The sequence below is a fragment of the Bos grunniens genome, chromosome 16 (assembly GCF_055505025.1).
Source record: "Bos grunniens cultivar Pamir isolate PY7600 chromosome 16, Bosgru_T2T1.0, whole genome shotgun sequence".
Classification (NCBI taxonomy): domain Eukaryota; kingdom Metazoa; phylum Chordata; class Mammalia; order Artiodactyla; family Bovidae; genus Bos; species Bos grunniens.
Window position 1 is genome coordinate 51,429,616 of NC_141180.1, and position 25,385 is coordinate 51,455,000.

At 50.6% G+C, this 25,385-nt stretch overlaps 1 protein-coding gene across 4 annotated transcripts in view; it reads left to right on the forward strand.

Moving 5' to 3' along the window:
- The window catches only part of ITPKB (inositol-trisphosphate 3-kinase B), a 105,037-nt gene that overhangs the window by 60,851 nt on the left and 18,801 nt on the right, over positions 1–25,385 (forward strand). The window contains exon 1 of one of the 4 annotated variants that reach the window (XM_086345073.1): positions 25,110–25,205. The exons of the other annotated variants lie outside the window; for them this stretch is intronic. Within the exon in view, the coding sequence (XP_086201199.1) occupies positions 25,149–25,205 (57 nt within the window). The 5' untranslated portion in view covers positions 25,110–25,148. Of the gene's footprint in view, positions 1–25,109; positions 25,206–25,385 lie in introns of those variants that run through there. 4 annotated transcript variants of the gene reach the window in all.

The following is a 25,385-nucleotide window of genomic DNA, read 5'->3' on the forward strand; positions in this document are numbered from 1 at the left end:
AGCAGTAGTCAGAGTGAGTCTGGGTCTGAATTCCAGGCCTTCTGATCCTGGGGCTGGGCTTGTGTGAGATTCAAATGAAGTTAGAGGACTGAAGAGGAAGGAGAGACTGCCTTAACCCCTGCTCCCTCCCCCTCAAACCTCAGACAGCTCCCTGTGCTTCTCTCCTGCACATGCACCTCTTCCTGCCTTCTCCACCTGGATGCACTGGTCTCTCCCCAGCCAGGTGGCATCTTGCCGGGGTGCTAATAATAGACAGGAGTAAATCTGCCAGGCAGTGCATTCAGGAGACTGTCCCAGCTCTGCTCTTTCACCGTGATCCTGGCAAACGGGCAGGGCTGACTTGGTAAATAGCCCTTGTGAGCAGAATAAGCCTTTGTGTGTCCTAGAGACTCCTGCTGTCACTCCCTGAGGGCAGCACCCTCCTGGAAGGGTGATGGGGATGCCTTTGGCCTGGAAATCTTTGGGAAACCTGGTTTCCAAGAGCCCTAGACTTCCAGGCCATCTGGGGGCTGGGAAGGGATGTTGAAAGACGGCTACTCTTCATAGATCTGCCTAAAAGGCAACACGATATGTTTATGTTAGTCCTTTTCGAGGCTCTAAAGCAGAAATCAGAGTGAAAGAAGAAAAGTAAAAGATCTACAGTTTTCCTATTAAAAAAAATAAGAATCCCCAAAGCCTGCCTACCCAATGCAGTAGATAGGTCTTGTAACTTGCTTGTATAAACTTCTTTAGAAATTGTTTCAGCACCCCTCTGGGCAGCTACCTTAAATTCTTTTTAAATTTTAAGGTAGGATATCCGTCCATTAATAGATTAAATGAAACACTTCCAGCCTTGGGGGTTATTCTCCAGGCACTTTTGCTAGATACCTTGCATTTGGATGATGTTTTGTGGTTTGCAAAGCACTTTCACATCTGTTTTCTCACTTAGTTGTCACAATAACCTTGGGAACCAGGCAGGGCATGTCTTGTTATTATCCTTGTTTCACAGATGAGGAAGCCATGGTTTTGGAAGGTTGAGTGGCCTGTTCAAGGTCACACAGGGGTAGAGAGAGCCCTAGAGCTCAGACTTCTCTTAATTGGCCTGCTTCCCACTGAGATGAAATAGCAGGATGGTTCCTGGGACCCAAGATCTGGGGTGTGGGGGGATGGAATTAGGGGGAATGTTCTTAGATTAAATTAATTCATAGTTCTTCTTTATGAGTGTGTGGACTTGCTGGTTCTGGCTACTTTTCTGCTTCATTAGAATTTGCAGGTAAGCCAAGATGGCTGACTTTGTGTTAGGCCATGCACAGTGGCATGAATTAGCATGGGCGTGTCCGTGACTCTCCTTTCTGCATTGCTTTACACATCAAAATTGCCTGGCAGGTAATCATGAGTTAAAAGACGGTACACAAAAGGCATCAGGCAGCAGCCAGATGTTCATTTTAATAAATGGAAAATATGACTCAGAACTGGGGCCACTCTGACCCTCCAGGCAGGCAAATTAGCCCTTGAGGGTAAAGTCTTTGTCTTTGAATCAATTGTAGAGGATGTGGGAGCCCAGGGTCAGGTAGTTTTGTTTATTTCTGCCCACTTCTTGTGTTTGGTCTTGCTTAGATTCCTCTCGGCAGACTTTACAGAATATTCTACCAAAATTCTGCAGAACTGTGGGCAGTAATAATAAACAAGGCTCAGAAGGATGAGTTGGGGAAGTACTCAAGTGGAAATGTAGCTGAGGGGATAAACTGGAGGAGACAGAGTTCAGCGCTCAAGAAAGCTTTGTAAGGTCTTGATTCTTGTTGATGGTAAAAGCCTACCTTTGCATAGCACTTTGGAGTGTCCTGAGAACCTTCACCTTTATGCCTTATTCCATATCACTCTCACAACCAAAGACGTGAGCATAGCAGTTAATAATATCCCCGTTTTATAGGGGAAGTAGAAACCGAGAAGCAGGAAGGTTGAGTAATTTGCCCAAGGTTCCACAGCTAGTAAATGGCAAAGCTGGGCCCAGAGCCCCGGTTGTCCGACCCTTGCTCAGTTGAGTATTCTTTCCAATCCACCATCCAGCCTTCTTCCCCCTCGTCCTCCCCCCAGCTGCCCAGGGGCTCCTGACCATCTGTCTGCTTAGAGATAAGGGAAGCGATAGTGAGAAGTTTTCCAATGCTGAGATGTTTCTGGAAAAGAGCAGACCTGTATCTGGATCCTGATCTGTGCTTTTTGAGGGTAATGGGGCTGAGCCTTAGACACTCTGCTCTGGAGGAGAGTGCTGTGCAAGCATTTCCAAGTGTGGCGGGCTTCTTGCACACTGCTAGTGGAAAGTAGTAAGAGTTCCATTTTCCTGTTTCAAGCGAGCATTTCCCCCTTGGGGTTATAGTAACCACTTCCTCCTCAGCACCCAGTGGAACGTGGTAAACACCAGTTACAGCAGAGTATTCCCTTCTGAGAGCAGGGTTCCTTTTTTTCCTCTTGTCTTGAAATACACGCAGGGTCTGATGGATAAGTCTCCTTCCCCTCTGATACAGGGCTTGGGGAGTACAGAAAACCCACATGCAGGTCAACTGCAGGTCTCCCGAGGTGCTTTGTCATCCTGCTTCGTTTTGGAGGAAACTGGGTTGGCCTTCCACCTAGTAGGAATATGGAGCGGTTAATTATCAGGAGTTGGGGGGAGCACGCTGCATCAGGTTGCTAGGAATGAAAAGGAACAAACCCTGCAGGGTTTTTTTTGAAGACTTTCAGGGGAGCAGAGCAGGACTTGGTGGTTAGGTAATGATGAAAAGGAAGCAAGTAGGGATTCTAGAGAAATGAAAAGAGTGTGGGGGATATAAGGAAAGGATCAGTAAAGAATGAGTAAGATGTTTGAAGAGGGGCTGTTGATTTTAGATATTTTTAAACTAATACTTAAAATGTATATTTATTATTGCTGGTTTGCCATACACTTGGTACAAGAACTTCTGAATCCACCCCAGTCCTTTGTAGAACCTTGAAGACCATGGAATCCCACCCCCAGAAAATGCTTGTGATGTAGGCCTGATCACGCCAACTTTGGAGGGCGGCAGCTGAGGTGGAGTGGCATGTGGGTGAGCTTGAGGCATGTGTGAACCATAAAACCTCCTGACTCTGTCCTCCAATTATGCAGTGACTGAGCCAAAGAAGGGGAAAAAGTAAAACCACTCTTTGTGAATTTGTGCTTAATCTTTATGCATTATTAAACAGAACAATAAAAGAGCAGGTCTCTGAGCCTATCTGGAAGAGCGATCTCGGCAGAACAAGCAGGAGCTTCCTGCAACTCTGGCGGGTTTGCAGGACAATCCAGATATAGAAACTTAAATTGCACACAGGCTTGTAACATTTCCCACTTTGTGCAGATAGATAAAAAAATAGATAAAAAAGCCGAAAGGCCAAGAAGTAGAAATATATGACATACATCTCATGTATATGATGTGCATTATGTATCAATCTATGCTGTGCTATATTCTGTACTCTATAGGTACCAAAGATCTATCAAAATTTCCATACATCTTGAGAATTTAGAAGAATCCCTTGATAGGTAAGAGTTGAGACTCTGGCTACAGGTTGGGAGTTGGCTGGAGTCACAGTTCCTTTGACTGTGTTTAGACCGCCGAGGTCTCTGTGTTGGTCTTCTTCATGCCATCCCTACTCCTCAGCAAGACTGAAGGTGTTTTCACAATTGCTCCAGTGCTTCCCTTTTTAAAAACAGGAATATCTAGAAAAACATTCTTGCCATACACTTGGCACAATTTAAAGCACGTTCTCCATGTTCTCCACTTGTCAGAAGCAGGTTTCTGGTTAGGAAGGACCAGTGTTCTGAGGGTAGTGGGTATTTCTGATCACTGGAATTGGGGGACAGAAACCAAATGCAAGCTCTGTCCCCCAGACCGTCTTCCTGTTTGTCTGCCTGAGTTCACACCTCTCATTAGGAGCTGCAGTCTGGAGCGAGATATCTACAAAGTGAAAGTGAAGTCGCTCAGTCGTGTCCGACTCTTTGCGACCCCATGGACTGTAGCCTACCAGGCTCCTCTGTCCATGGGATTTTTCTAGGCAAGAATACTGGAGTGGGTTCCCATTTCCTTCTCCAGGAGATCTTCCCGACCTAGGGTTTGAACCCGGGTCTCCTGCATTGTAGACAGACACTTTACCATCTGAGTCACCAGGGATATCTACACCCCTTCATCAAACCTAAAATTCCTTTCACCTCCCACAGAGGCACACCCAGGGCAGCACTCCTCACCAGCCCACAGACAGGTGCTTATCTCTGGTCCAGAATTCCTTCCTGTTTTCATGTTGTCAGGATCCCAAGGCCTTTGCAAGCACCTCCTGTGAACAGGGATCTCACCTCCAGGCTGGAGTGGGCATGTGAAAGAGTCGTGCTCTCACACCCAGAGGTAAAACAGTCATGGTCCAAAGCAGAGAGCTGTTGGGTGTTTGTTTTTTAATCCATCTTCCTCTCTTACCTGGACAATCACACAACCTCAAAACTGATCTCTCTGCCCTGCTTTCTGTTCCCCAGGTCTGTCTTCACACAGGCTGAATGAGATCTTTAAAACCCAAAGCTGATCACAATGCTCCTCTCCCAGAACCCCCACTGCCTTCCCATATCTCTCAAATAGAAGCCAAGATCCTCAAGGCAGCCTGAGGAGCGCTGCCCCAATGGGCCTGTTTGTTTCTTCCCACCCCCCTGTGCTCGTTCCATTCGGGCGCTTGTAGCTCTTGCTGACCTTTGATCCTGCCCAGCACACTGTGTCTCAGGCCCCTGAACTGGGCTGCTCTCTTGACCTTGGCCAGGACCAGGCCGCGTGCAGGGCTCAGCTCCTCACTTCCTGCAGGAAGGCCTTCCCTGAGCGCCCAGCCCAGATAGCAAGCCCTCCCCCTGCCCTGAGCCACACCCTTTCCTCTGCCTCCCTTTATCTTTCTTCAAAACACTCACTGCCATCCGATGTACCCGGTATTTATTTATATGATGTACCATTTATATATTTATGCCTTTTTCCACTGGGAAGGGAGGGGCTTTGCTGTGTTCACTGCTGTAGCCGCTGTGCCTCGGACACAGCATGTGGCAGATACTCTATAAATATTTGTTCAAAGGCCAGCAGGGAAATGAACCCACCAGCAGCAGCATTTATTGAGCTCTTGATTGGGCACCGTGTTTGTAGCAAGGGGTACAAAAATGACCCTCACGGTCCTGCTCGAACCATCTTGCTCTCGTCTCTGTGGGAGGGAGTCACACGTAACTCTGTCCCTCACTACTGTTCTGAGTATTGGAAAGGCCACTCACTCTGTTATTCTAGCTGTTATCCTCCTCTGATGTTCCTGGGCTTCCAGAGTTCCATGGGGCCCCATTCAGGGAACAGTGTCCAGTCTGGACCTTGAGGAGCCTGCCCAGAGGGGAAGGAAGGCTGCTTCTCCCTCAGATGAAGGAGCATTTTGGAGGCGGCTGTGTTCTTGGATCAAATGCAAGGAGAAGCACTGAAGGTGCTGGAGGAGACAGAACAGCAGGGTATGCATGTCACGTGTGTGTGTGTGTGTGAGAGAGAGACATCTGGGCTTCCCAAGTGGTGCTAGTGGTAAAGAACCTGTCTGCCAATGCAGGAGACGTGAGACGGGGGTTTGATCCCTGAATTGAGAGGATCCCCTGGAGAAGGGCGTGGCAACCCATTCTAGTATTCTTGCCTGGAGAATCCTATGGACAGAGGAAGCCTGGAGGGCTGCAGTCCATGGGGTCGCAAAGAGTCAGACACGACTTAGCTTGCTTGTGATCTGTACATTTTTAAAATTGTAAAAGCCAACTAACTGTATCACAGACATTTTAGGAATAAAGTAAAAGAACCTATAACCCTACTATCATCATAACCCTAAAATTTTAACTAAGTCTATTGATTTGTTGATTATTAATTAACTGGTTAATTTATATTCCATCTTCTTTTTAAAAATTTTATTTATTTAGCTGCATCAGGTCTTAGTTGGGGGTTGCCTTGGGAGCAACTTAGCTGCCCCAAGGTATATGGGATCTTAGTTCCCTGCCCAGACCCCAAGGTATATGGGATCTTAGTTCCCTGTCCAGGGATCGAACCAGTGTTCCCTGAATGGCAAGGTGGATTCTTAACCACTGGATCAACAGGTGAGTCCCTGTATTTCATCTTAATTCGAAGAGGTTTGAGGATGCTTACAAGCTTATATGTAGTACAATAGAATATAATAAATAACTAAGAAATCAGAACAAAGGCTTAAATAGGTTTATGGAAGTCAATATAAACTTTATGCAGAAATGCATATTAATATAACTATTCATATACATTCATGTATTTCCTCCTGGCCTTTTAATTATGCACAATCTTCATAGACTATTCTGCTTTCCCCCCTGCCACCATTTAACACTATACCAAATTTTCCATGTTACCTTCTAACTGTTATTGTTCAACACGGAATGATGAATCCCAAGGACGTACCCCTAATTTATTTAATCATTCCTCTATTGTTAGATCTTGAGTTATTTTCAATGCTATTGTTAAATAAACAATGGCTTAATTAACATCTTTGTGCTTGTAAGTTTTTCCATATTTTAGAGTATTTCCTTAAGTAGATTTCCAGAGGTAGAATAACTAATGAAAGCTTCAGACATTTTTATGGCCTTTAAAACATATTTGTGAACTGATTTCCCTCGAGGTCCTATACACCTGGGGTGTCTCCAGCAGCCTCCCACTGTGCACTGCTCCTCACAAGCACTTGTATTGATTATGTCTCTGTTTTTTACTGACTTAATAGGGAAATCTTATATTGTTTTTTTCATTATGTGTTGGTTGAGTTTATGTTGCCATGTTATCTATTGGCATCTTAGAGGTTTTTTTCACCTATTTCTGTGAGTTCTTTATGTACAGAATGTGTTAACCCTTCCATCATAATGTATTCTGTAAAATATTATTCCCAGTTTGACTTTTACTTACATTTGGGGGTTGCTTTGCTCTTAATACTTGGAAGTCTTACATTTGGGATAGTCAAAGCTCTGTTAATTTCCTCTGTCGTTTCTGCCCATTTCCCTGGAGACCGTAGTCCGAGTTCATTAGCCCGGCAGTCCAGGTCTTAGTGATCTTGGCTTGGTTCTCCTCTCCCAAAGCCTCACCTTCTCTTCTCCTCTTGAAACCATCTTGTCAGAAAGCTGAACCAGTGGCATATCTAGCATATTTGGCATGTGGCATGGATTTTTTTTTTAAACACTCTTCTGTATGACAAAATTATTTTCAGTGATGATAAAGAAATAAATAATGAAAACGGCCAGGAAAGATTTGCAGACAATAAAACTTTTCTACTATTGAATTTTGTACATATGATCATGCCAGTCAATAAAAACTGTGGTGGTGCTGGTGGTTGTGGGTCGGGGGGTAGAGGCAGAGATGAGTAGTGGATTTAATCCTTGTTAAAGATAGTAATGCATCCTTTGGGAACAGGGGAAAATTTGCACTTACATATTGGTCTGTAGCTGTAATGACTAATAACATTATAGCTCCTATTTCTGTTGTTGTTGTTTAGTTGCTGAGTCATGTCCGACTCTTTTGCGACCCCATGGACTGTAACCCGCCAGGCTCCTCTGTCTCTGGTATTTCCCAGGCAAGAATACTGGAGTGGGTTGCCATTTCCTTCTTCAGGGGATCTTCCCAACCCAGGGATTGAACCCTCATCTCCTACACTGACGGGTGGATATTTTAACCGCTGAGCCACCGGGGAAGTCTTCTATTTCTGAGGCTCATATAAATTTGTCAGACTTCATAAAAACTGACCCTCCTTTGCATATTCATGTTAGGTAGACAGAGCCAGATTTCTCCATCTGTCTTCGCTTGTAGTTAGTTGTAAAGAATTTTTTATTCATTTTAATTTTGAAAGTTTTTTCAATTGAAATGTCAGGTATACAAGTAGGAAAAAAATCTTAAACATAAAGGTATGTTTGGCAGAAATTCACCAATTTCCCATTTCACAGTAAATCCAGAAACTGTAACACTGTCCTTATCTGTCTTTCTTTGGGGTTGATTGTATGTCTCTGCTTTTGAAAAAATTTAAACATTAAAAAAAAAAAAAAATCCACAAGTGGTCTTAACAGAATGTCAGGGAAGCCAACTTCTGTGTAGAAAACAGTAAATTTATTAGGATAAGTAATGGGCTTCCCTGGTGGCTCAGACAGTGAAGAATCTGCCTGCAGTGTGGAAGACCCAGGTTCGATCCCCTGGGTCAGGTCGATCCCCTGGGTCAGGTCGATCCCCTGGAGAAGGGAATGGCTACCCACTCCAGTATTTTTGGTGCTTGCTTGGTGGCTCAGACGGTAAAGGATAAGTAATAAAGCTGTGAATTTGAAGCTTACATATGTTATTAAAAATTAAAGTCATGTGCTCAATTGTTTAGAGTTAGATAAGAGGCTTGGAGGAATTAGACAAAATGTTAGGTTAGGAATATGTTCAATCAGAATTGCCAGCTTGTGGTGATAATAAAAAGCTGATCAGTTTTATTATTGTTGTAAATTTCCCAGCAGACCGTTAACCCTCTTAATTGCTTACCTCTGAGGCAAACTGCCCCCCTTCGCCTGGGCTTGGTGGTGAGCTAACCTGCTTGCTGTTCTGAATGTGCTTTTATTTCTCTGTTTTGCTTATGTTTTTCCCAGGGCTGAAATCTTACCTGAAACACACACACGCCCTCTGCACCATCCTCATCTTCCAGGATGTAGCTTAAATGCCACCTTTCCTGTAGAGCTTCCTTAATGTATTTCCCCTGATTCCCAACTAAGCTAACTTCCTATAGCCCCTATCTGCACCTCCGTAAAATCGCCAACATTTTCTACACTCTAATGTAATTTTTTATCCCCCATAAAGAACTCAGCACTGAACCTAGGACATAGTATAAGGATTGGTGTACCTTGCTGAATTGGAATGGGTACAAACTGTCCTGGGTGGTAGAGGACAAAACGAGGAGGAATAGGCAGGAGGGATCACGGGATTTTGGATTTCATAAGCAGGGGAGGTGAGTGGAGGCTGTTTTTGTCGGGACAGGGCCAAGGAGAGAGCAGAGTGCGACTGTTTGCTCTCAGTCAGGATAGAAGTTTCTGGAGAGGACAGCCGACAAAGAGGTGGCACACTTGTGGAACCAGCTTTGACCTGGGTTTGTAGAAATCTGGATTCTTCTCTGTTGAGCTTGTGGTCTGGGCAGGTCCCCCCCCTCTGGGCATTCTTTGCAGTGAGGGACCTGCACAGAGTGGCCTGAACTCTAGCTGCTTCTTGCTCCAGCGTCCACAAGGTGAACTTTAGGCGCCTTTGCTGCTGCTGCTAAGTTGCTTCAGTCGTGTCCGACTCTGTGCAACCCCATAGACGGCAGCCTACCAGGCTCCCCCATCCCTGGGATTCTCCAGGCAAGAACACTGGAGTGGGTTGCCATTTCCTTAGGGGCTCCTAAAGGGTTTAGGGTTCACACAAGGTGCCTTTAGGGGCTCCGCCTTCCTTTTGTGTCCAAGTCCCTGGCCAGCCGTGCCCTGGGTCTGTGGGAGGAAGCCAACCCCTTCTGGGAGTTGTGTGCAGCCTGGACCAGCCTCTGATGGGGATGGGAGAGGCCAGGGAGCCTGCTCAGGGTGACCTGTCTGGGTTCTGGGCCTGGGGTGCTCCTGGAGGGGCTGGCCCTGGGGGCAGGACCTTATGAAGGCCTTAGAGGCTGCTGCCTCTGGTTCTTGACTTCTGGGTGTGTGTGAAGCTCCTCCTTCTGCTTCAGGAATCACAGCTTTCAGCCAGACTCCACAGTGAGGACTGGGGCTTCTGGAGGAGAAGACTCTTGCCTTCCCAAGCAGCCTCTGAGTCCAGGAGGGCACTAGGCCTTTAGTGTAACGGGCATTGATTACTTCTTGACTCTGGGAGGGTCATGCTTTAGGGCCTAGGGTTTCAGCTGTTTGCTGACCTCACGGATTGCTCGCTGTAGTTTGAGTGACACCCATGGTACAACCAGATAATTTGATTTTGTTCTAAAGGGAGCCACAAATGAACATGCAGGGTGTGGAGGAGCAGTTCTCCAGGGAAGGAAGCGATGAGCTTCTGCATGTGTTGGGCAAGGGGACATGTGGTGTGGGGAAGGGCAGAGAGGAGATGATGAGTGAGCAGGCTTTGAGAGAATGGAGACCAGCTCTCTGGGCAAGTCAGGAGGGTGGCTCTCCAGCCAGAGGGAGCAGCATGAAAGGCTCAGAAGCATGAAGCCACATTATGTGTCTTGGCGGAAAGGTCAGATTTTCTTCTTCAGCACAGGGGGTGGAGGGACATGGCTGGGCCAGAGCTCTCAAGAGCCCCTCTGAAGGAGTTTGGTCTCTGTTCTGAAGACTTTGGGGAAGCTGTTGAGGGTTTAAAGCAGGCAGGGGTCTGCTGAAATTGGCGAGATGAGCTTTACATTGTAGAAAGAGATGCGGAGCGGGAATTGGAGGAAGGCACACCTGGAGAAAGGGAAGGCCGTCTAATCCAGGTAAGATGGGAGGAGCACAGGGTGGTGCAGATGAGGATGGGAGAGCTGTCAGGGAGATAAACTCGGGGGCCTTGGACCATCTGCGCCAGAGTCTCCTTAGCTCCCCTGAGGGGAGATCCCCAGGTCTTCCACATGGTTTGTGATCCTCATTAGTTCCTGTCAGGCCTGCTGAACGGGTGTCAGGGCAGGACTCTGCCCAAAGCCCCTTCAGCCCCCAGCCACCAGGAAACCAGTGAGGTATGTGGGCAAACAGTGGGACTCCTGTCTTCCTGATGCTCTCTGAAGGAGCTGGTTGTCTTGGGAGCAGTGAGCAATTGGGCTCTGGCCTCTGAGAGCCTCTGGCTTTGGGGGAGGCACCCTGATTGGGTGGCTTGGTCACCTTGGCGTCCCCAGCCCCCAGCCATAGGCGCTCTGGCCACAGGATCCCATCTGGTGGTCCCTGCTCTTCTCATTTCATAGCCGGTCTCTCCCCAGCCTTCCCTGCAGACAGCCTGTGCTTCGTGCATCGCCTTCGGGAGGACTGCAGGGTGGACATGAGACCAAGGCATTTATCGCTCATACCTCTCCTTATCCAGGAGAAGCCCCTTGGTGGCTGGCCCTCTTCCATCCAGTTCATCATTTTATTCTTATTTTCACCAGATTTAGGGGAAGAGAGAGGTTGGGCAGGAGCTTTGGCTCTGCTGCTGCTGCTAAGTCGCTTCAGTCGTGTCCGACTCTGTGCGACCCCATAGACAGCAGCCCACCAGGCTCCCCGGTCCCTGGGATTCTCCAGGCAAGAACACTGGAGTGGGTTGCCATTTCCTCCTCCAGTGCATGAAAGTGAAAACTCAAAGTGAAGTCGCTCAGTCGTGTCCGACTCCTAGCAACCCCATGGACTGCAGCCTACCAGGCTCCTCCATCCATGGGATTTTCCAGGCAAGAGTACTGGAGTGGGGTGCCATTGCCTTCTCCATTGGCTCTGGTGTGGGCCTATACCTAAAAGTGCCCCTGCCACTGCCCTGGGAAATACTCAGAGGCCATAGGACCCTCTGGTTTCTCCTAGCATTCTTTTTTTAAAAATTTTTATCAGAGTACTATGTGTGTGTTAGTTACTGAGTCGTGTCTGACTTTTTGTGATCCCATGGACTGTAGCCCACCAGGCTTCTCTGTCTATGGATTCTTCAGGCAAAAATACTGGAGTGGGTAGCCATTTCCTTCTCCAGGGGGTCCTCCCAACCCAGGGATTGAACCCAGATCTCCTGCACTGCAGGTGGATTCTTTACCGTTTGAGCCACCAGGGAAGCCCATACTTAATCGGAATATAGTTGCTTTCATTTCAGTTCAGTCACTCAGTTGTGTCCAACTCTTTGTGACCCCATGGACTGCAGCACTCCAGGCTTCCCCATCCATCACCAATTCTCGGAGCTGACTCAGACTCATGTCCATTGAGTCGGTGATGCCATCCAAGCATCTCATCCGCTATCATCCCCTTCTCCTCCCACCTTCAATCTTTCCCAGCATCAGGGCCTTTTCCAGTGAGTCAGTTCTTCGCATCAGGTGGCCAAAGTATTGGAGTTTCAGCTTCAGCATCAGCCCTTCCAATGAATATTCAGGACTGATTTCCTTTAGGATTGACTGGTTGGATCTCCTTGCAGTCCATGGGACTCTCAAGAGTCTTCTCCATCACCACAGTTCAAAAGCTTTACGAAGTTGTATTGGTTTCTGCTGTACAGCAAAGTGAATCGGCTATACATATATCCATCCCCCCTTTTCTGGATTCCCCTAGCATTTTGAGTGTTAGGTTTTGTGGCTAAGACATTAAGGTTTCTCCTGACCCACTGTGGTGATGCCATGGTGAGCGTCTCCTCCCCAAGGCTGGGCCACAACTGGCGGTCCCAAGTGCCGGGCACCCCTAGTTCTAAATTCTGCTCTGATTTGAAGCCCATCAGAGCCTGTTCTGTTCAGCCATGACCCCGTGATGTCCCACCTCTCTGGTTGAGGAGACTGGGCCTGGTTGTGTGGCTCAGAAGTGCTGGGTTCTCCTTCAGCTTCCCTAAGTAACCACTGAGCCACTTCTTGCCTCCCTCTCCCTGGCTACTAATCTAATCAGAGAGGGCACCTTTCTTTGAGTGTTTTATCCTTTAGACCTAAATGGCCATGTCTCACCTTGCCTGTGGGGTGGGCAAGTGTTGAAAGCATTCCCCTTGTTCTCCCACATCATCCTCCCGACAGTCCGAGAGGCAGGGTGGTCCTGTGCACTGTCTGCAGATGGAGAAGAAACTCAGGGGGGTAGGTGACTTGACCGTGTTACGTGGCAGTGAGTAGTGCTTTTACAACCAGTTGAGGTCTAAGGCATCCTTGGAGCCTGATCCCCTTCGTCTGTCATCCAGAAACTCAGCTTGAACGCTGTCGGAGGCCAGGCAGGTAATGCAGGTGAACACCCGGTGACAGGTGACAGAAGGTCCATCTCAAGGTGTGTAGTTTAGCTCCGGCCCACAGACGGTCATCACCCCCGATTGCGGGGGGGGAGGGTGGGGGCGCAGTGTGAAGCACAGTATTTCAAAGAATGCTGGAAATCTGGATGTTTGTGTGAAATGTCCTGATTTTTAAATGTTGGCAACTGGTTTCGAACAAAACAAATTGTTGGCAAAGAAAGCGAGTGTGCTGGCCACTGGCTGGAGGCTCGGTCCTGCGTCCTCCGGCCGCTCAGTGGCTTTCCTCTGGGTCTGGTTTGGAGCTGAGGGGGAACTCCGCCGCCTGACTTCCCCAGCCAAGGGTTTGGGAAGTTGGGGAAGAGGAAACCGTCCCAGGAGCTGCCGGTCCATCCGCGCCCTGCTGGCCAAGCACCCTGTAAATAGCTCATCTGCTTGCATTCCCAGGGCAAATACTTTCCATTTTCCTCTTGGGTCACCGTGAATTCTGGGGTTCTCTGGCAGTTTATTGCCTCGCTTCCTCTTCCAAAGATTGAAATGACGGCGGCTTGAAAATATTTTCTCCATTTGGGTTTTTCCTTGGTGACCTCACTCGGAGACAGATGTGCCCTAATAATAGCATCGAAAATTGAGGGGGATAGATGAGCCAGCTGGTTCTGTTCCCTAGAAGTTATGTTACAGTTCCCAAATGTGGGCGGTCCCCAGGGACCTGGGGTGGAGGCAGAGCCTGTGACAGGGCCAGGGTCACCATGAGACTCCGGAGTGCCCCCCTCTCTGGGACAGAGTCCCTGCGGCTGTGTTTACCCGGGAGGGAGGCTCTCACGCCTAGTCCGGGCTCCCAGCTCAGCTGCTGGGCTCCCGGCACATGGCAGGTGGACAGTGCAAAGGAGGTTTGCACTTGGCATGGATTGGCAGACCGAGCGCTTTCTCAACTCCTGCCTTTTCCCTGTGCCCAGAGGCTTAGAATTTGGCGAGACCTAAGCCCAGTCTGTCTGGAGCAGCCAGTCTTCCAAGGGTCTCTCTGGTTGCTTTGGCTCAGGCCCGCTGGCTGGAAGGACCCTCGGTCCTTAAGCCTGTTTCTCAGCTTCTGCCATCTGAGAATACGTTTTCCAGACAACCCACTTGCATCTCTCAATAACCTTTCACTTCCCCCGACTTAGTTGGAAGGGGCTGGAAACACATCTAAGGGAATCAGAAGCATTCCATAAGCCATGTGGGCAAGAAGGGGGACTTTTGTAGCTCAAGCTTTGAGGCAGAGGGTGGGGTGTCCCTTGTATAGAAAACCCTTCACCATCTATATGCAGGTGCTGGTGCTGGGTTGTGGGTTGGCTCCTCTGTAATCTGAGGGAGAAGCTGGGAGAGACTGTGGCAGAAGCCGGCTTTCAGTTCAGTTCAGTCGCTCAGTCGTGTCCGACTCTTTGGAACCCCATGGACTCCAGCACACCAGGTTTCCCTGTCCATCACCAACTGCCCGTGTCTTCACACAGGAGATCCCCAACATGGTGTTAGGATCCGTTCCCTGTGTGACTTAATTATCCCAAGAGCTGCTGTAAAATACTTCAGTGTGAGATAAATGTTAATGCATTGTAGCCTAAAGCAGAAAAGTGAAGGAAACAATTGTGGGGTGTGTGGGAGACCCCCCTGAAGTTGGGCATGTGAGGGATGCAAGGGCTGCCAGGGATGGGAGTTAGGGCAGGAGCCCCAGGTCTGTCCCCTGATTGGGATCCAAGCCTGGATGAACCTCTTGGCCCCTGGGAGCTGCTCAGGGAATGAAAGGTGCCCTGGGAGGCTCCTGCTATGCAGTAAAGTGCTAAGTAAGCACTCAGGGCCCCAGTTGACAGAGAGGCATGGGGATGGGTGATGAGTCAATCTGTTTATGAAAATCACACATACCGACAGACGTCAGGATGACCCGGGGGACAGCTGCACTCTGATAGCTGACAAGTCTTGCTCATACTTGGGGGTTCACTGGTGTGTCTTTCTGGCAACCCATTTCCTGTGCCTCCAGCAGTCTGCACGTGAACAGATGCATGACCGCCTCACTGAGACAGGCCTCTACCCAGAACAGCCCTGGTTGGGAGAGGGAGGCTGGGTGACTCAGAGCTCTGCCTCAGCTCTGTTGGGCAGGGCCGCCGCAGTCGGGTTCCGAGCCTCTGCAAGCCCGCCTTCCTATTTGCTGAGCGCCGCTCAGCCACAGGCAAATCAGCGTCATCTGTTAGAAACATGAATTGCAGCCATGTGTCTTGCTTGGAAATATTTTCTAAATATAGCTAAATATTTGATACTGCACATGATTTGTTCTCATGTGGTATTCACGCTCTTCCTGAAAAGTTTCCTTGTTAGAAATGCCTTTGGTGGGAGTTCCCCCAAAATCTGACTTTGGCATCAGTCCAGAATATCCCCTTTTGACCAACACCCTTACAAGTGCTTCCTGGGGTCTCAGAAACTACTTAAACAGTAGTTTTTAATTTGTGAATGTTCTTCCCTAGAGAAGAAAACTTTTATCAAGCTGAGGAGTGAGGAGTTCTTGTCTCTTCTAGTAATACTATGTACACAGTAGGATCCTCAGGTTCTTAAGTTTATAACCAGAAGATTTCAGTCTCAGAGCATCTTTGAGAGAATACAGGGAATCTCTGAGCTGCTAACACAGGAGAAGCTTGTTTCCATAAGCAGTGCTGTTCTGCTTGTGAGCACTGGAGGAAGAGAAGAGGACATTCTCCATTCTTCCACATTTTGCAGAAAACTTCCTTTCCGATTCCTGGCCTTTTAAATGTCATCTTCTAGAAAGGAGAAGGGGCTTCCCAGGTGGCGCTCATGGTAAAGAACCCACCTGCCAATGCAGAAGACAGACGTCAGAGACTTGGGTGCGATCCCTGGATTGGGAAGGTCCCCTGGAGGAGGGCATGGCAATCCACTTCAGTGTTTTTGCCTGGAGAAATCCCATGGACAGAGGAGCCTGATAGGCTACAGGCCACAGGGTCACACAGAGTCAGACGTGACTGAAGCGACGTAGCACGCGGAAAGGAGAAGGGGGCAACAGAGGATGAGATGGTTAGATGGCATCATTGACTCAATGGACATGAATCTGAGCAAACTCTGGGAGATAGTGAAGAACAGGGGAGCCTGGCGTGCTTTAGTCCATGGGTTGCAAAGAGTCAAACACGACTCAGCAAGTGAACGACAACAAAGCATGGGGAGAAGAAGTCTGTTTCCAGTGGGCCACCTGTCAGAGCTGCCTGGAGCCTGTTGCCTGGCAACAGGCAGAGTGACTTCTTTCACACCTTGGGTCCCTGGGGGAAGACTGGGGTGGTGAGAGGGGAGGGTCACCAGTAAATAGAGGAACTGCTGGTAGTTGCTGGGCAAGGCTGCCTCTCATACCCATCCTAGAAGGGCCCCTGGGAGTTCTGGACTTCCAGGAAGTCTCTGCTTAAGGAAAGAGTCGATCTGTTTCTGGGGACCCGCTGCCTGATGTCTGTGGCCTTCATCCTCTGCACTTTCCTCTTGGAAAGGTGGCCTCCGAAGGCCAGGGCTGGGGTAGAGAAGGAGGTGATCAGACCCTGCTGAGCCAGTGCAGAACCCCCTTCCATGTGCTTCATCCCATGGACGGGCTCCTGTCCTCAGGAGGCTTACAGACCAGACCGGACACATGAGAGGTTTGCAGTACTCACCTCTACTGAGCGCTTCTTCTGTAGCAGGCACTGCATAGAGAGACTTTAATCCTGAAAATAACCCTGCCAGGTAGGTGGTATTCCCATTTCAAAAATAAGGAGGAAACTGAAGCTCAGAGAGGTTTGGTAACTTGCCTAATACCACCAGCCAGGAATAACAGGATCTAAACCTGGGGTTATCTGGCTATAATGGTACATGTTACAGATGACCAATGAAGCAGCCTAGCAGAGGGATGGCCAGCTTGGACCCTGAAGCCAGACTGCCTGGGTTCAAATCTTAGCTTTGCCAGTTACCATTTGTAATTGGGCAAGTTGCGTTCTTGGGCAAGTTGCTTAATCTGTTTCTCAGTTTCCCCATCTGTAAAATGGGCTAATGAAATGACCTAGGTGACAGGTTGAGATACTTGTATTATGTATACGTAATACTTACAAAGCATTTAGCATTGTGTCTAGCTGTAGTAAACACTCGAGCACACATGCACGCATGCTCAGTCATATCTGACTCTTTGCAACCCCATGGACTGTAGCCCCCCACCTCCTCTGTCCATGGGATTTTCTGGGGAAGAGTACTGGAGTGGGTTGCCATTTCCTCCTCCAGGGGATCTTCTCCACCCAGGGATCAAACTAGCATCTCCTGTGTCTCCCGCGTTGGCAGGAGGATTCTTTTGCCACTGCCTGCCCAGAAGCTGAGAAGGAGGGTCTGGGCTGAAGGAGGTCTGTTGGAGCTGTGGTTGTCCTGACTGGTCCCTGTGAGGAAGTGGCTCTGGGAGGGGCACTGGGGGTACTCAGCCTTCAGTGCCAATTGTCTGTTGACCAGTAAAGACCTCAGTAAATTTCCACCCTCTGCAACTTGGCCTTGTTTTTTGCATTTTAACCAAAGTAAAAATAAAATCTCTGGGGAGGGGTGGACGAGGCGACGGGAGGGAAGGGACCTGTGTGTTGCGGGGCGGCCCCCACCAGCTGGGCAGGGCCCCGGGTGCCCTTTCCCAGAGGAAAGGCTGAACCTTTCTGTCCTGTGAGCTTTGTCCACTAGGAAGTCAGCTGCTAGAAGCTGCTACCCCCACCCCCAGGGCTCTTCCCCGGCCCCCTGACCACTCCCTGCTTCCTGCAATTGTTGGCTCCCCCAGGCCTCTGCTTCTGCGGCCCCACAGACTCCTGGTGGAAGAGGTGGGCTAGGCCCCTGCGCACCAAAGCATTTCCTATGCTTTCAGCTGCTTCCCCCTCCCCGTCTTGCCTCTTTCCTCTAGCGCTCCATTATTTTTAGTTCTTAAGAGGATGAAGTCCAGGAGGGAGGAGGAAGGAGGAGCCAAGCCCGTGACCTTCTCAATCAGAGATGGAGCATTTGCTGGGGCTGCCTGGTAGGGAGTGTTCGGAGCATTTCCATTTTGGGTGAAGGATACCTCCATTCCTGGGTAACAACAACAAAAAAAAGGCTGATTTGGCAAGATTGTAAGCCCCTTGATTGCCAGCTCCTGTAAAGTTAGGAAGAGGGGAGGAGGGGGATCTGAAAGAATTATTCGTAGAGTGCTTTCTTCATGAACCAGAGTGAAAGAACATCCTCCAGACCCTGATGAGTGTGTGTGAAAAGGCCCCTGGGTCCGGCTCCGCTGTGCTGGAGCCTGGCGGTGTGTAGTGAACCCCAGGCAGATTGGACAGGAAATCCCCATAAGTATGCCCCCTGGAGATGTCTCTGGAAAGATCCAAGCTCAAGCATGTGAGTGTAAAGAGGTAGGAGCTGGTTTAGATCTGTTTCAGGTCCTATGGGACTTCCCCAGTGGCTCAGTGGTAAAGAATCTGCCTTCAGTGCAGGAGCCACAGGAGACGCAGGTTCGATCCCTGGGTCAGGAAGATCCCGTGGCGGAGGGCACTGCAACCCACTCCAGTATTCTTGCCTGGAGTATCCCATGGACAGAGGAGCTTGGCGGGCTACAGTCCATAGGGCTGCAAAGAATCGGACACTACTGAAGCGACTTAGCACGCGTGCATGTAGTTCCTAAGAGGTGGGATATAGCAGAGCCTCAGCCCTTGCCGTGTGGCTGGGTCTGTAAACTTTGCTCATCCGTCACATGGCTGGTTGTATCGTACTCCACTCTGTCCAGCCTGGGGCGCATCTAGCAATGAGAGGACACACTCCCGGTTCTCCAGAAGCATACCCTCTGATGGGAGACAAAGTACAGCCCAAAAGAATCCCTCTCAAAGAAGCTCTCAAAACCTATCCTGCTAGGAGGAGGCTTCCTGGAATGGTGTGTCGCTGGTCTAAGCTTTATGGAGAAGATAGGGCCGGCTCACAGATTCTAGCACTGTCGGCTAGAGCCACAGGTCAAATGTGGATCAAGGAAAGGAGGACAGAAAGCTTTGCAGGCAGAGCACCTGCATGGGCGAGGACCTGGGGCTGGAGCAGTTGTGGGACGAGAAGATGGCCCAGGGGAATCAGAGAGGGCGGTGAGGAGCCTGAGTGTAGGCAAGGAGGGCGCACAGGCATCTGGGGCAGCCGCGTGTGCCTGTGGGGCCTTGATCCTGCCTGCAGGTGTTAGGAAGTGCTCGCTGGGACCTGCCCTGGCCAGCTGGGCCTGGGCAGCCTTGTCAGGCAGGGACTCTGGGTGATGGTCGAGGAGGGAGAGTGGCCGTGAGGGCCGACCCCTGTGTGCCACACCAGGTACTACCCTTTTCCCCGAATCTGGGCTTCCGGTTGCAACAAGACAAAGGCCATTGCTCAGGAGAGAACAGCTGGGCCACTGCTCAGGGTTTTCCTGGCTTTGGCTAGAACATGCCACTAGGAGCTGACCGACTGAGGTGGACATCCCTCAGAGAGGGCCAGGCCAAGCTGCACACTCCCGTCGGGAGCCCTGGGTCCTGAGCAGCTCCTGCCCTCCAGACCCAGAGCAGAGCAGCCCTCGAAACTGACCAGGAGTGGGGAGGACAGAGCACTCCCCCTGAGAACACGGAGCCAGAGCCCACCTCTCGAGTGCACAGGAACCAGGGGGTCCGGGCCTGCTGAGGCTGGTGAGGACCGGCTGTTCTCGTTCTCCAGCCCTAGAGCAGCCGTTGGTTCTGGGGGAGGTGCTCCACCCACCCCACCCCTCAGTGTGATTCTCACCCTCTGCTGTGGGTTTTTTGCAGGACAGGTGAGGAAAGGGCATGCCAGGCACAGCCCCTGTGAAAGGTGTTCTGAACCACCCAGCATGTGGGAACATCATGTAGGGGCGGGAGCGGGGTACAGATTAAACTCAGCACTACTCGGATCTTTCTCAAAAAGTGTTTTTGCGTTTGGCTTTTAGGGGAGTTTTCTTGTTTGTTAAAGGAGGAAGATGGTTAGTCTTCAAATCCAGATCCTTATTTTTAGCCGGAGCTACCTGCCCTGCCAAGTCCTTGGGCTTCATTTTTCCGATCCTTGGTGTCTAGGTTTTGAAAGGCCTTCCCTCCTCCCCTCCAGGCTCCCGGCTCCCTTTGGCAGGGGCAGGTTTCGCTTTTGGCCCCAGCCAGGTTTCTAACCAGGGCTTCGGGACGGAGCTATTGAGCCAGGGGCCCCTACCTGCCTGGGCCTGCACCCAGCTGCCGTCACAGGCAGGCTCTGCCAGGGCGAATACAATGAACAAAGTTGGCTGGCCTCAGCTCTGCAGCCTGGGAGAAGCACAGGCTTTTCCCCAGCGGAGGAAAGAATGATCACTAGGGAAACCCAAGCTGCTTTTTTAGAAAGACCAAAAGAAGAAAAGAAAGAAGAAAAACGCATTTTTTCCAAACAAGGACAACTCAATGCTTTTCTCTCAGACTTCTGCAAGAGCAGGACAAAGGCACTGACACAGAGCGAACCTCCCGGGGCAGGGGCGTCTTCACCCGCTCTCAGTGCTTTGTCACTGCCTTCCCGCAGTGTCAGGGAGGCTGTTCTGGGAACAGCTTGGAAAGGAGGGCAAGGCAGGTCTTTATTCAGACCCACTCCATCTGAAAGGTCACTCTTCTGACAAAGCACTTGCTGTTTATCCGAGACTATTTTTTAACTGGAGGAGAGACGATGGGGGCCCAGTTATCCTGTTGGCTGAAACAAAACAAGATCCTTGGAGCACACCAGGAAGCTGTGTGACCTTGGGCAAGTTACTTAACCTCTCTGAACATGTTTCACCATTTGCATAATGGTGATAACTGGATGCATGTAGTGAGTGAGGATTACATGAAATATTAGCATGGTACCTAGTGACATGTTAGGCATTTAATAGGTGATTTCTCTGCCTCTTTTCCCAGACAAGCCAGGTTATCATCACTAACCAACACACATATACACAGGCATACTTGTATGTACACGTGTGCAGCAAGGCAAAGGATTTTGGCAGTATTGCTTTGGAGAGACATGGGATACAGAGATAATTTCCCTTTTCTGATATTTTAGAGATTTCCCTTCATCTCTTTCACTCAGGGAAAAAAAAAAAAAAGGATACTCTTTATAATTATCTGAAAATAAAAATTAGCCAGGTGATCTACTTAAATGAAAAGGGAAGTGCTGGAGGAGACGGTAGCATATTAAGGGAACAACTCAGGTGAGAAAGGGGTTAAGGAGAGGGTGTAAACCCCAGTACAAAATGAAATCCGTTCAGCAGGCCCACTGTTTATTATTTTCTTCACTGGAGCCTAGCAGAGTTACACATGTGTGAAATGGGGTTCTTTGGGAAGCTCTTCTTTCTCTTTTTAGCAATGTTACTGACTTTCTGAACCAGAAACTGCTGTCAAGACACCTGGGCGCTGGCCACCTCTGCTGTCCCTGAGTCATGGAGCTCGGAGGCCATGGGAGCCTCCCTGCGGGTTCCCAGCTGCCTCGAACATCCAAAGGGAAGCGTTGTAAGCAATTAATCACACAATTAGCTCATCTTCTTGCCACTGGCAATGATTGACCCTCTAGAAGTGCCCGATGGATTTTTTGCCAGTCTCTTACGCCTCGGAGGAGAAAACCATTCAATTTTTTAAAAAAAGGAAAGAAAGATAAAAGCTTGTACACAGAAGTACAAAGTGAACATCTAAGGTTCACCTGTTCAATGACCGTATACAGAGCACCCATGTATATATGTTACCGCTTCTTCAGTTCTCTCTCTAACCTGGTGGGGTGGCCAGTGGGAGGTTATCATGCCCAGTTTACAGATGAGAACACTGAGGCAGGAGAGGTTCAAAGACTTGCTCACAGCTGCAGCTGGGAAGCGGCAGAGCAAGGGATCATTCTAGCTCCAAGACCTAGGTTGTGTGCCTTCTGGAAACAAAATCCAATGCTGTGGCCTGCCTCAGAGAAAGAGGACTTTGGACAGACTCGAGGTGGAAGGGGGGAGTACAGAGAATCTGCAGGGCGGAAACGCTGCAGGCCTGGCAGGGCCAGCGGGAAGGGAAGCTGCAGAAAGGCCGGCTGCCGTGGACGAAGTGGGGTTGTGAGGAGCTGTCTTGAAGAGGCCTGCTTGTCGGAGACAGTGCAGGCTCCGCTGGGGCTGTTAGGAGGGGAGCAGAGCCCGCAGAGGCCTGCAACTTCATCTCGCTTTGAGCGATTTTGACCAGGTTCCTGATGGGTGATGTTGGATGTGGTCGCCCTCCTGCTGAGCCATGGGGGACCCCTCACAGCTGCAGGCCTCACTAATGGTGATGACCTCTCCGGGGACCCTCTCAGCAAGCACTGGCTGAGTATCTGGTGGGGCCAGGTGCAGGGGCTCCTGGGTCTCTGGAGGGTTATACTCACCCAGAGCAGAAGTGGGGAGCAGGTGTGCCCAGAGCACCTTGGGAGCACCCTGCTCAAACAGAGGAAGGGCTTCTGGGGAAAGGGGTCTCTGAGCTGCCTAGGGGTTAGCGGAGTCCTTTGCCTCTGTACCCATGCTTGTGAAAAATCCCTGGTGGCTGAAAGTGTTGAGGGCGGGTAGGGAGGGATTTAAGGAGCCAGGAGTTGCCTGGAGAATCTCAACAGTCCTGAGAGAAGGTGTGTTTGTGTGTGTGTATGCTTAGTGGCTCAGTCGTGTCTGACTCTTTGTGACCCTATGACTGTAGCCCTCCAGGCTCCTCTGTCCATGGGATTCTTCAGGTAACTGGAGTGGGTTGCCATTCCCTTCTCCAGGGGATCTTCCCAACCCAGGGATTGAATCCAGGTCTCCTGCATTGCAGGCAGATTATTCACCATCTGAGCCACCAGCAAGGCCCGAAGGTGTGTTTAGTGAGCTGCAGATGCCGCCTTGTGTGGGTCGGGGAGGGGCACCAGGCCCGGAAACCTCCTACTACATGTGAGGCAGTCCTCTAGCAAAGGGGCATCTGCATCCCCAGGACACTACCCCTTTTTCCTCCACCCATCCCAACTTTTGTGGAGAGACACAGCGTTGGTTTGGAGGGGCAGGCGGTGGCTCGAAAGAAGACAGGAAGCAGGCCCCGGAGGGCAGTGTGGGCTGAGCTGAGGAGAAGATGGTATTGACCCTGGGCAGCCCGCCCTCCTGTTGTGAGGGCTGGATCGGCTCCGACGCCACTGCCGGGCCCACTCCCTACTCAGTGGACGAGAAAGAGGTCATGAGCAAGGGCAGAGCAAGGCCAGGCCCTGAGGAATGTGCAGAGGGTGAATGAGGGGGGAGCTGAGGACATCATTCCCCTTCTGCGATTTTTGGGGTGTACTACTGGGAGCCCCCCAAGGAGAACCTTAAGCACCTTCAATCTCCTGCCCTCCCCTCCCAGCAGTCTGTGGTCATCGGCAGAGAGGGAGTAAGTCAGGAGCCGAAAGGCCTTGCAACCCCCGAGTCACCTGCTGCCACTTAGCAGCAGGGCTCTTTTCCACCCCGGGAGGCAGGGCCGGCTTCCCAGGGGAGTGAGAGCATGCAGCCCCTGAGGGCCCTCAAAGGGGCCCCACGCTTGGTGCATGCCGTGCCTCCCCATCCTGATATTCTTAACAAGTTCTGGGCCTGGGGCCCGAATTTTGCTTTGCTCTGGGCCCTGTGTATCATGCAGCCGATCCTGACAGCAGCTGAAGCATCCTGTGGGTAGGGTGGCTGGAGGCCCCCTCACGCCCTAGCCTCGGCTCCGGATCCCTGCTTTCCCGCCTTCGTCTTTCTCCTCATCTCCACCAGTCCTTTTTGCCTGTTTGATGGCCCAGCTTTGAGGTCATCCGTTTAGTCCTTTCATTTGTCTTAAGGCAATGTTCCACACAGCATGAGGCAGATAACTGGCTGGGGGAGCCAGCCGGAAGGCGGCGTTTGCCCAGGAGCCATTAGCATCATTGGGAAGCTTGGAGTCTGGTTAAGATAAACACAGAATCAGAGACGCTGCCCAGGCTTCCTCCCTGGGGCCCCGGCAGCCCCACCGGCCAGTGGATCGTTTCCGCGTTGGGCTCTCAAGGGCTCCGGGTGATTCGAGTCCAGGCTAGAGTGGGGGTGAGGAGCAGCTTTCCTGGCCAGGGCTACCCCGGGCACTCTGAGGCTCCATGTGCTGGGTGGAGGGGTCGCCTCTAGAGAGTAAACTCACATCTGCCCTGAGGCCTGGAATCTTCAGGCAAAGATGTGGAGGGAAAAGTGAGACAGAATGTGTTAGTCCCCAAGCCTTCCAAAAGCACCTAGTGGCTGGAGAGGGCTCTGCTCATGCTTGCCAGGTTCTGAAACTCCCTTTCCGGGTGACTTCTGTCACCTCAAGCTTGAAGAGGGTTGGGGTTTTGTTGTTGTTGGGTGTTTTTTTTTTTTTTTCTCCCGCTGCAATCCCTCTCTCCACATTCTCTGAATATTTGAGCTCCCGTCAAGTCAGGTATGAAGGGAGGGAACCAGCCAAAGCAGTGTCAGAGCACCACATATCTCTTGAGTCTTAAAGGACCAGCCTCTGCCCGCTGGGGCTGGCTGTTTTCTGATCCTCCTGAACTACTCTGAGAGCATTAGGGTTCTGCGCCTTTTCCCGTGCAGCCAGAGTAGAGAACAAGACCCCACCTCTCACAGAGCAAGGTCAGGGCTGTAGCAAACGTCAGCAGAAGGCCCTCCTGTCCTGCATGCAGGTAAGAAAACAGAGCAAAACCCAGACCAGTGCTTATTTAGCCCAGGCGTGCAGGCAGTCATCTAGGGATCTGTGGAGCCAGGTGGTCCAAGCCTACGAAAAACCTTACTTCCGGTCTGCAGTTGACTTACATCCAGCACAGAATCAAGGTGAGAGATGTGCACCTCCGCCCCCCCCCCGCCCCCCTGCCATCCTGCTTGACAGGCCATCAGCTTCGTGGGGCTTGCTTTCCCCTTGGAATGCCGCCCAAGAACATCCCCAGTGCAGGATCCCAGCCACAGTCTAGGAACGATTGGTCTGATCTGACTCATGGGCGAGCCCAGTGTCACCTGGTGGCTAAGCTGGAAGTGGTTCCTGCCCAGCTCCAGAGTGAGACCTGTCTGGGGTTTTGGTGGTCAGTCGTGGAGCATCTCCCAAAGACTCTGGGCCCCTCTGCTGAAGAAGCAGCCTGAACACCTCTTCCCTCTGAGCAGCGTCGTGCCCTGGCTGCCCAGGACAACTGCTGTGAAGAACCGTCCTTCCCGCCCGGTTTTCTGTCCCCGTCACCTCGTCCAGCATGCTCTGGGCTGGGAGGGGCCCTGCTTGTGGATAGACACCGCTGTTGGTATCTTGGTGTGGGGTTCCCAGGATGAACTGGCACCTGCGGCTGGGGGGAGAGTGGAATGACTGGGAAGCAATTCAACTGGTAAGATTCTTCATTTTCCAGAGGTGGACTCCTGTCCACCATGGGGCTCTTTGAAGATGAGAAATGTGGCTGTAAAGGGCCCAGCCCAGCTCCTGTCACATAGTGAGAGTCCATAAGCGATGAGTCAGTGCTGAGGGAGGCTGGCGCCCATCCTGTTGCACGTCTAGGGAAATGAGCCCT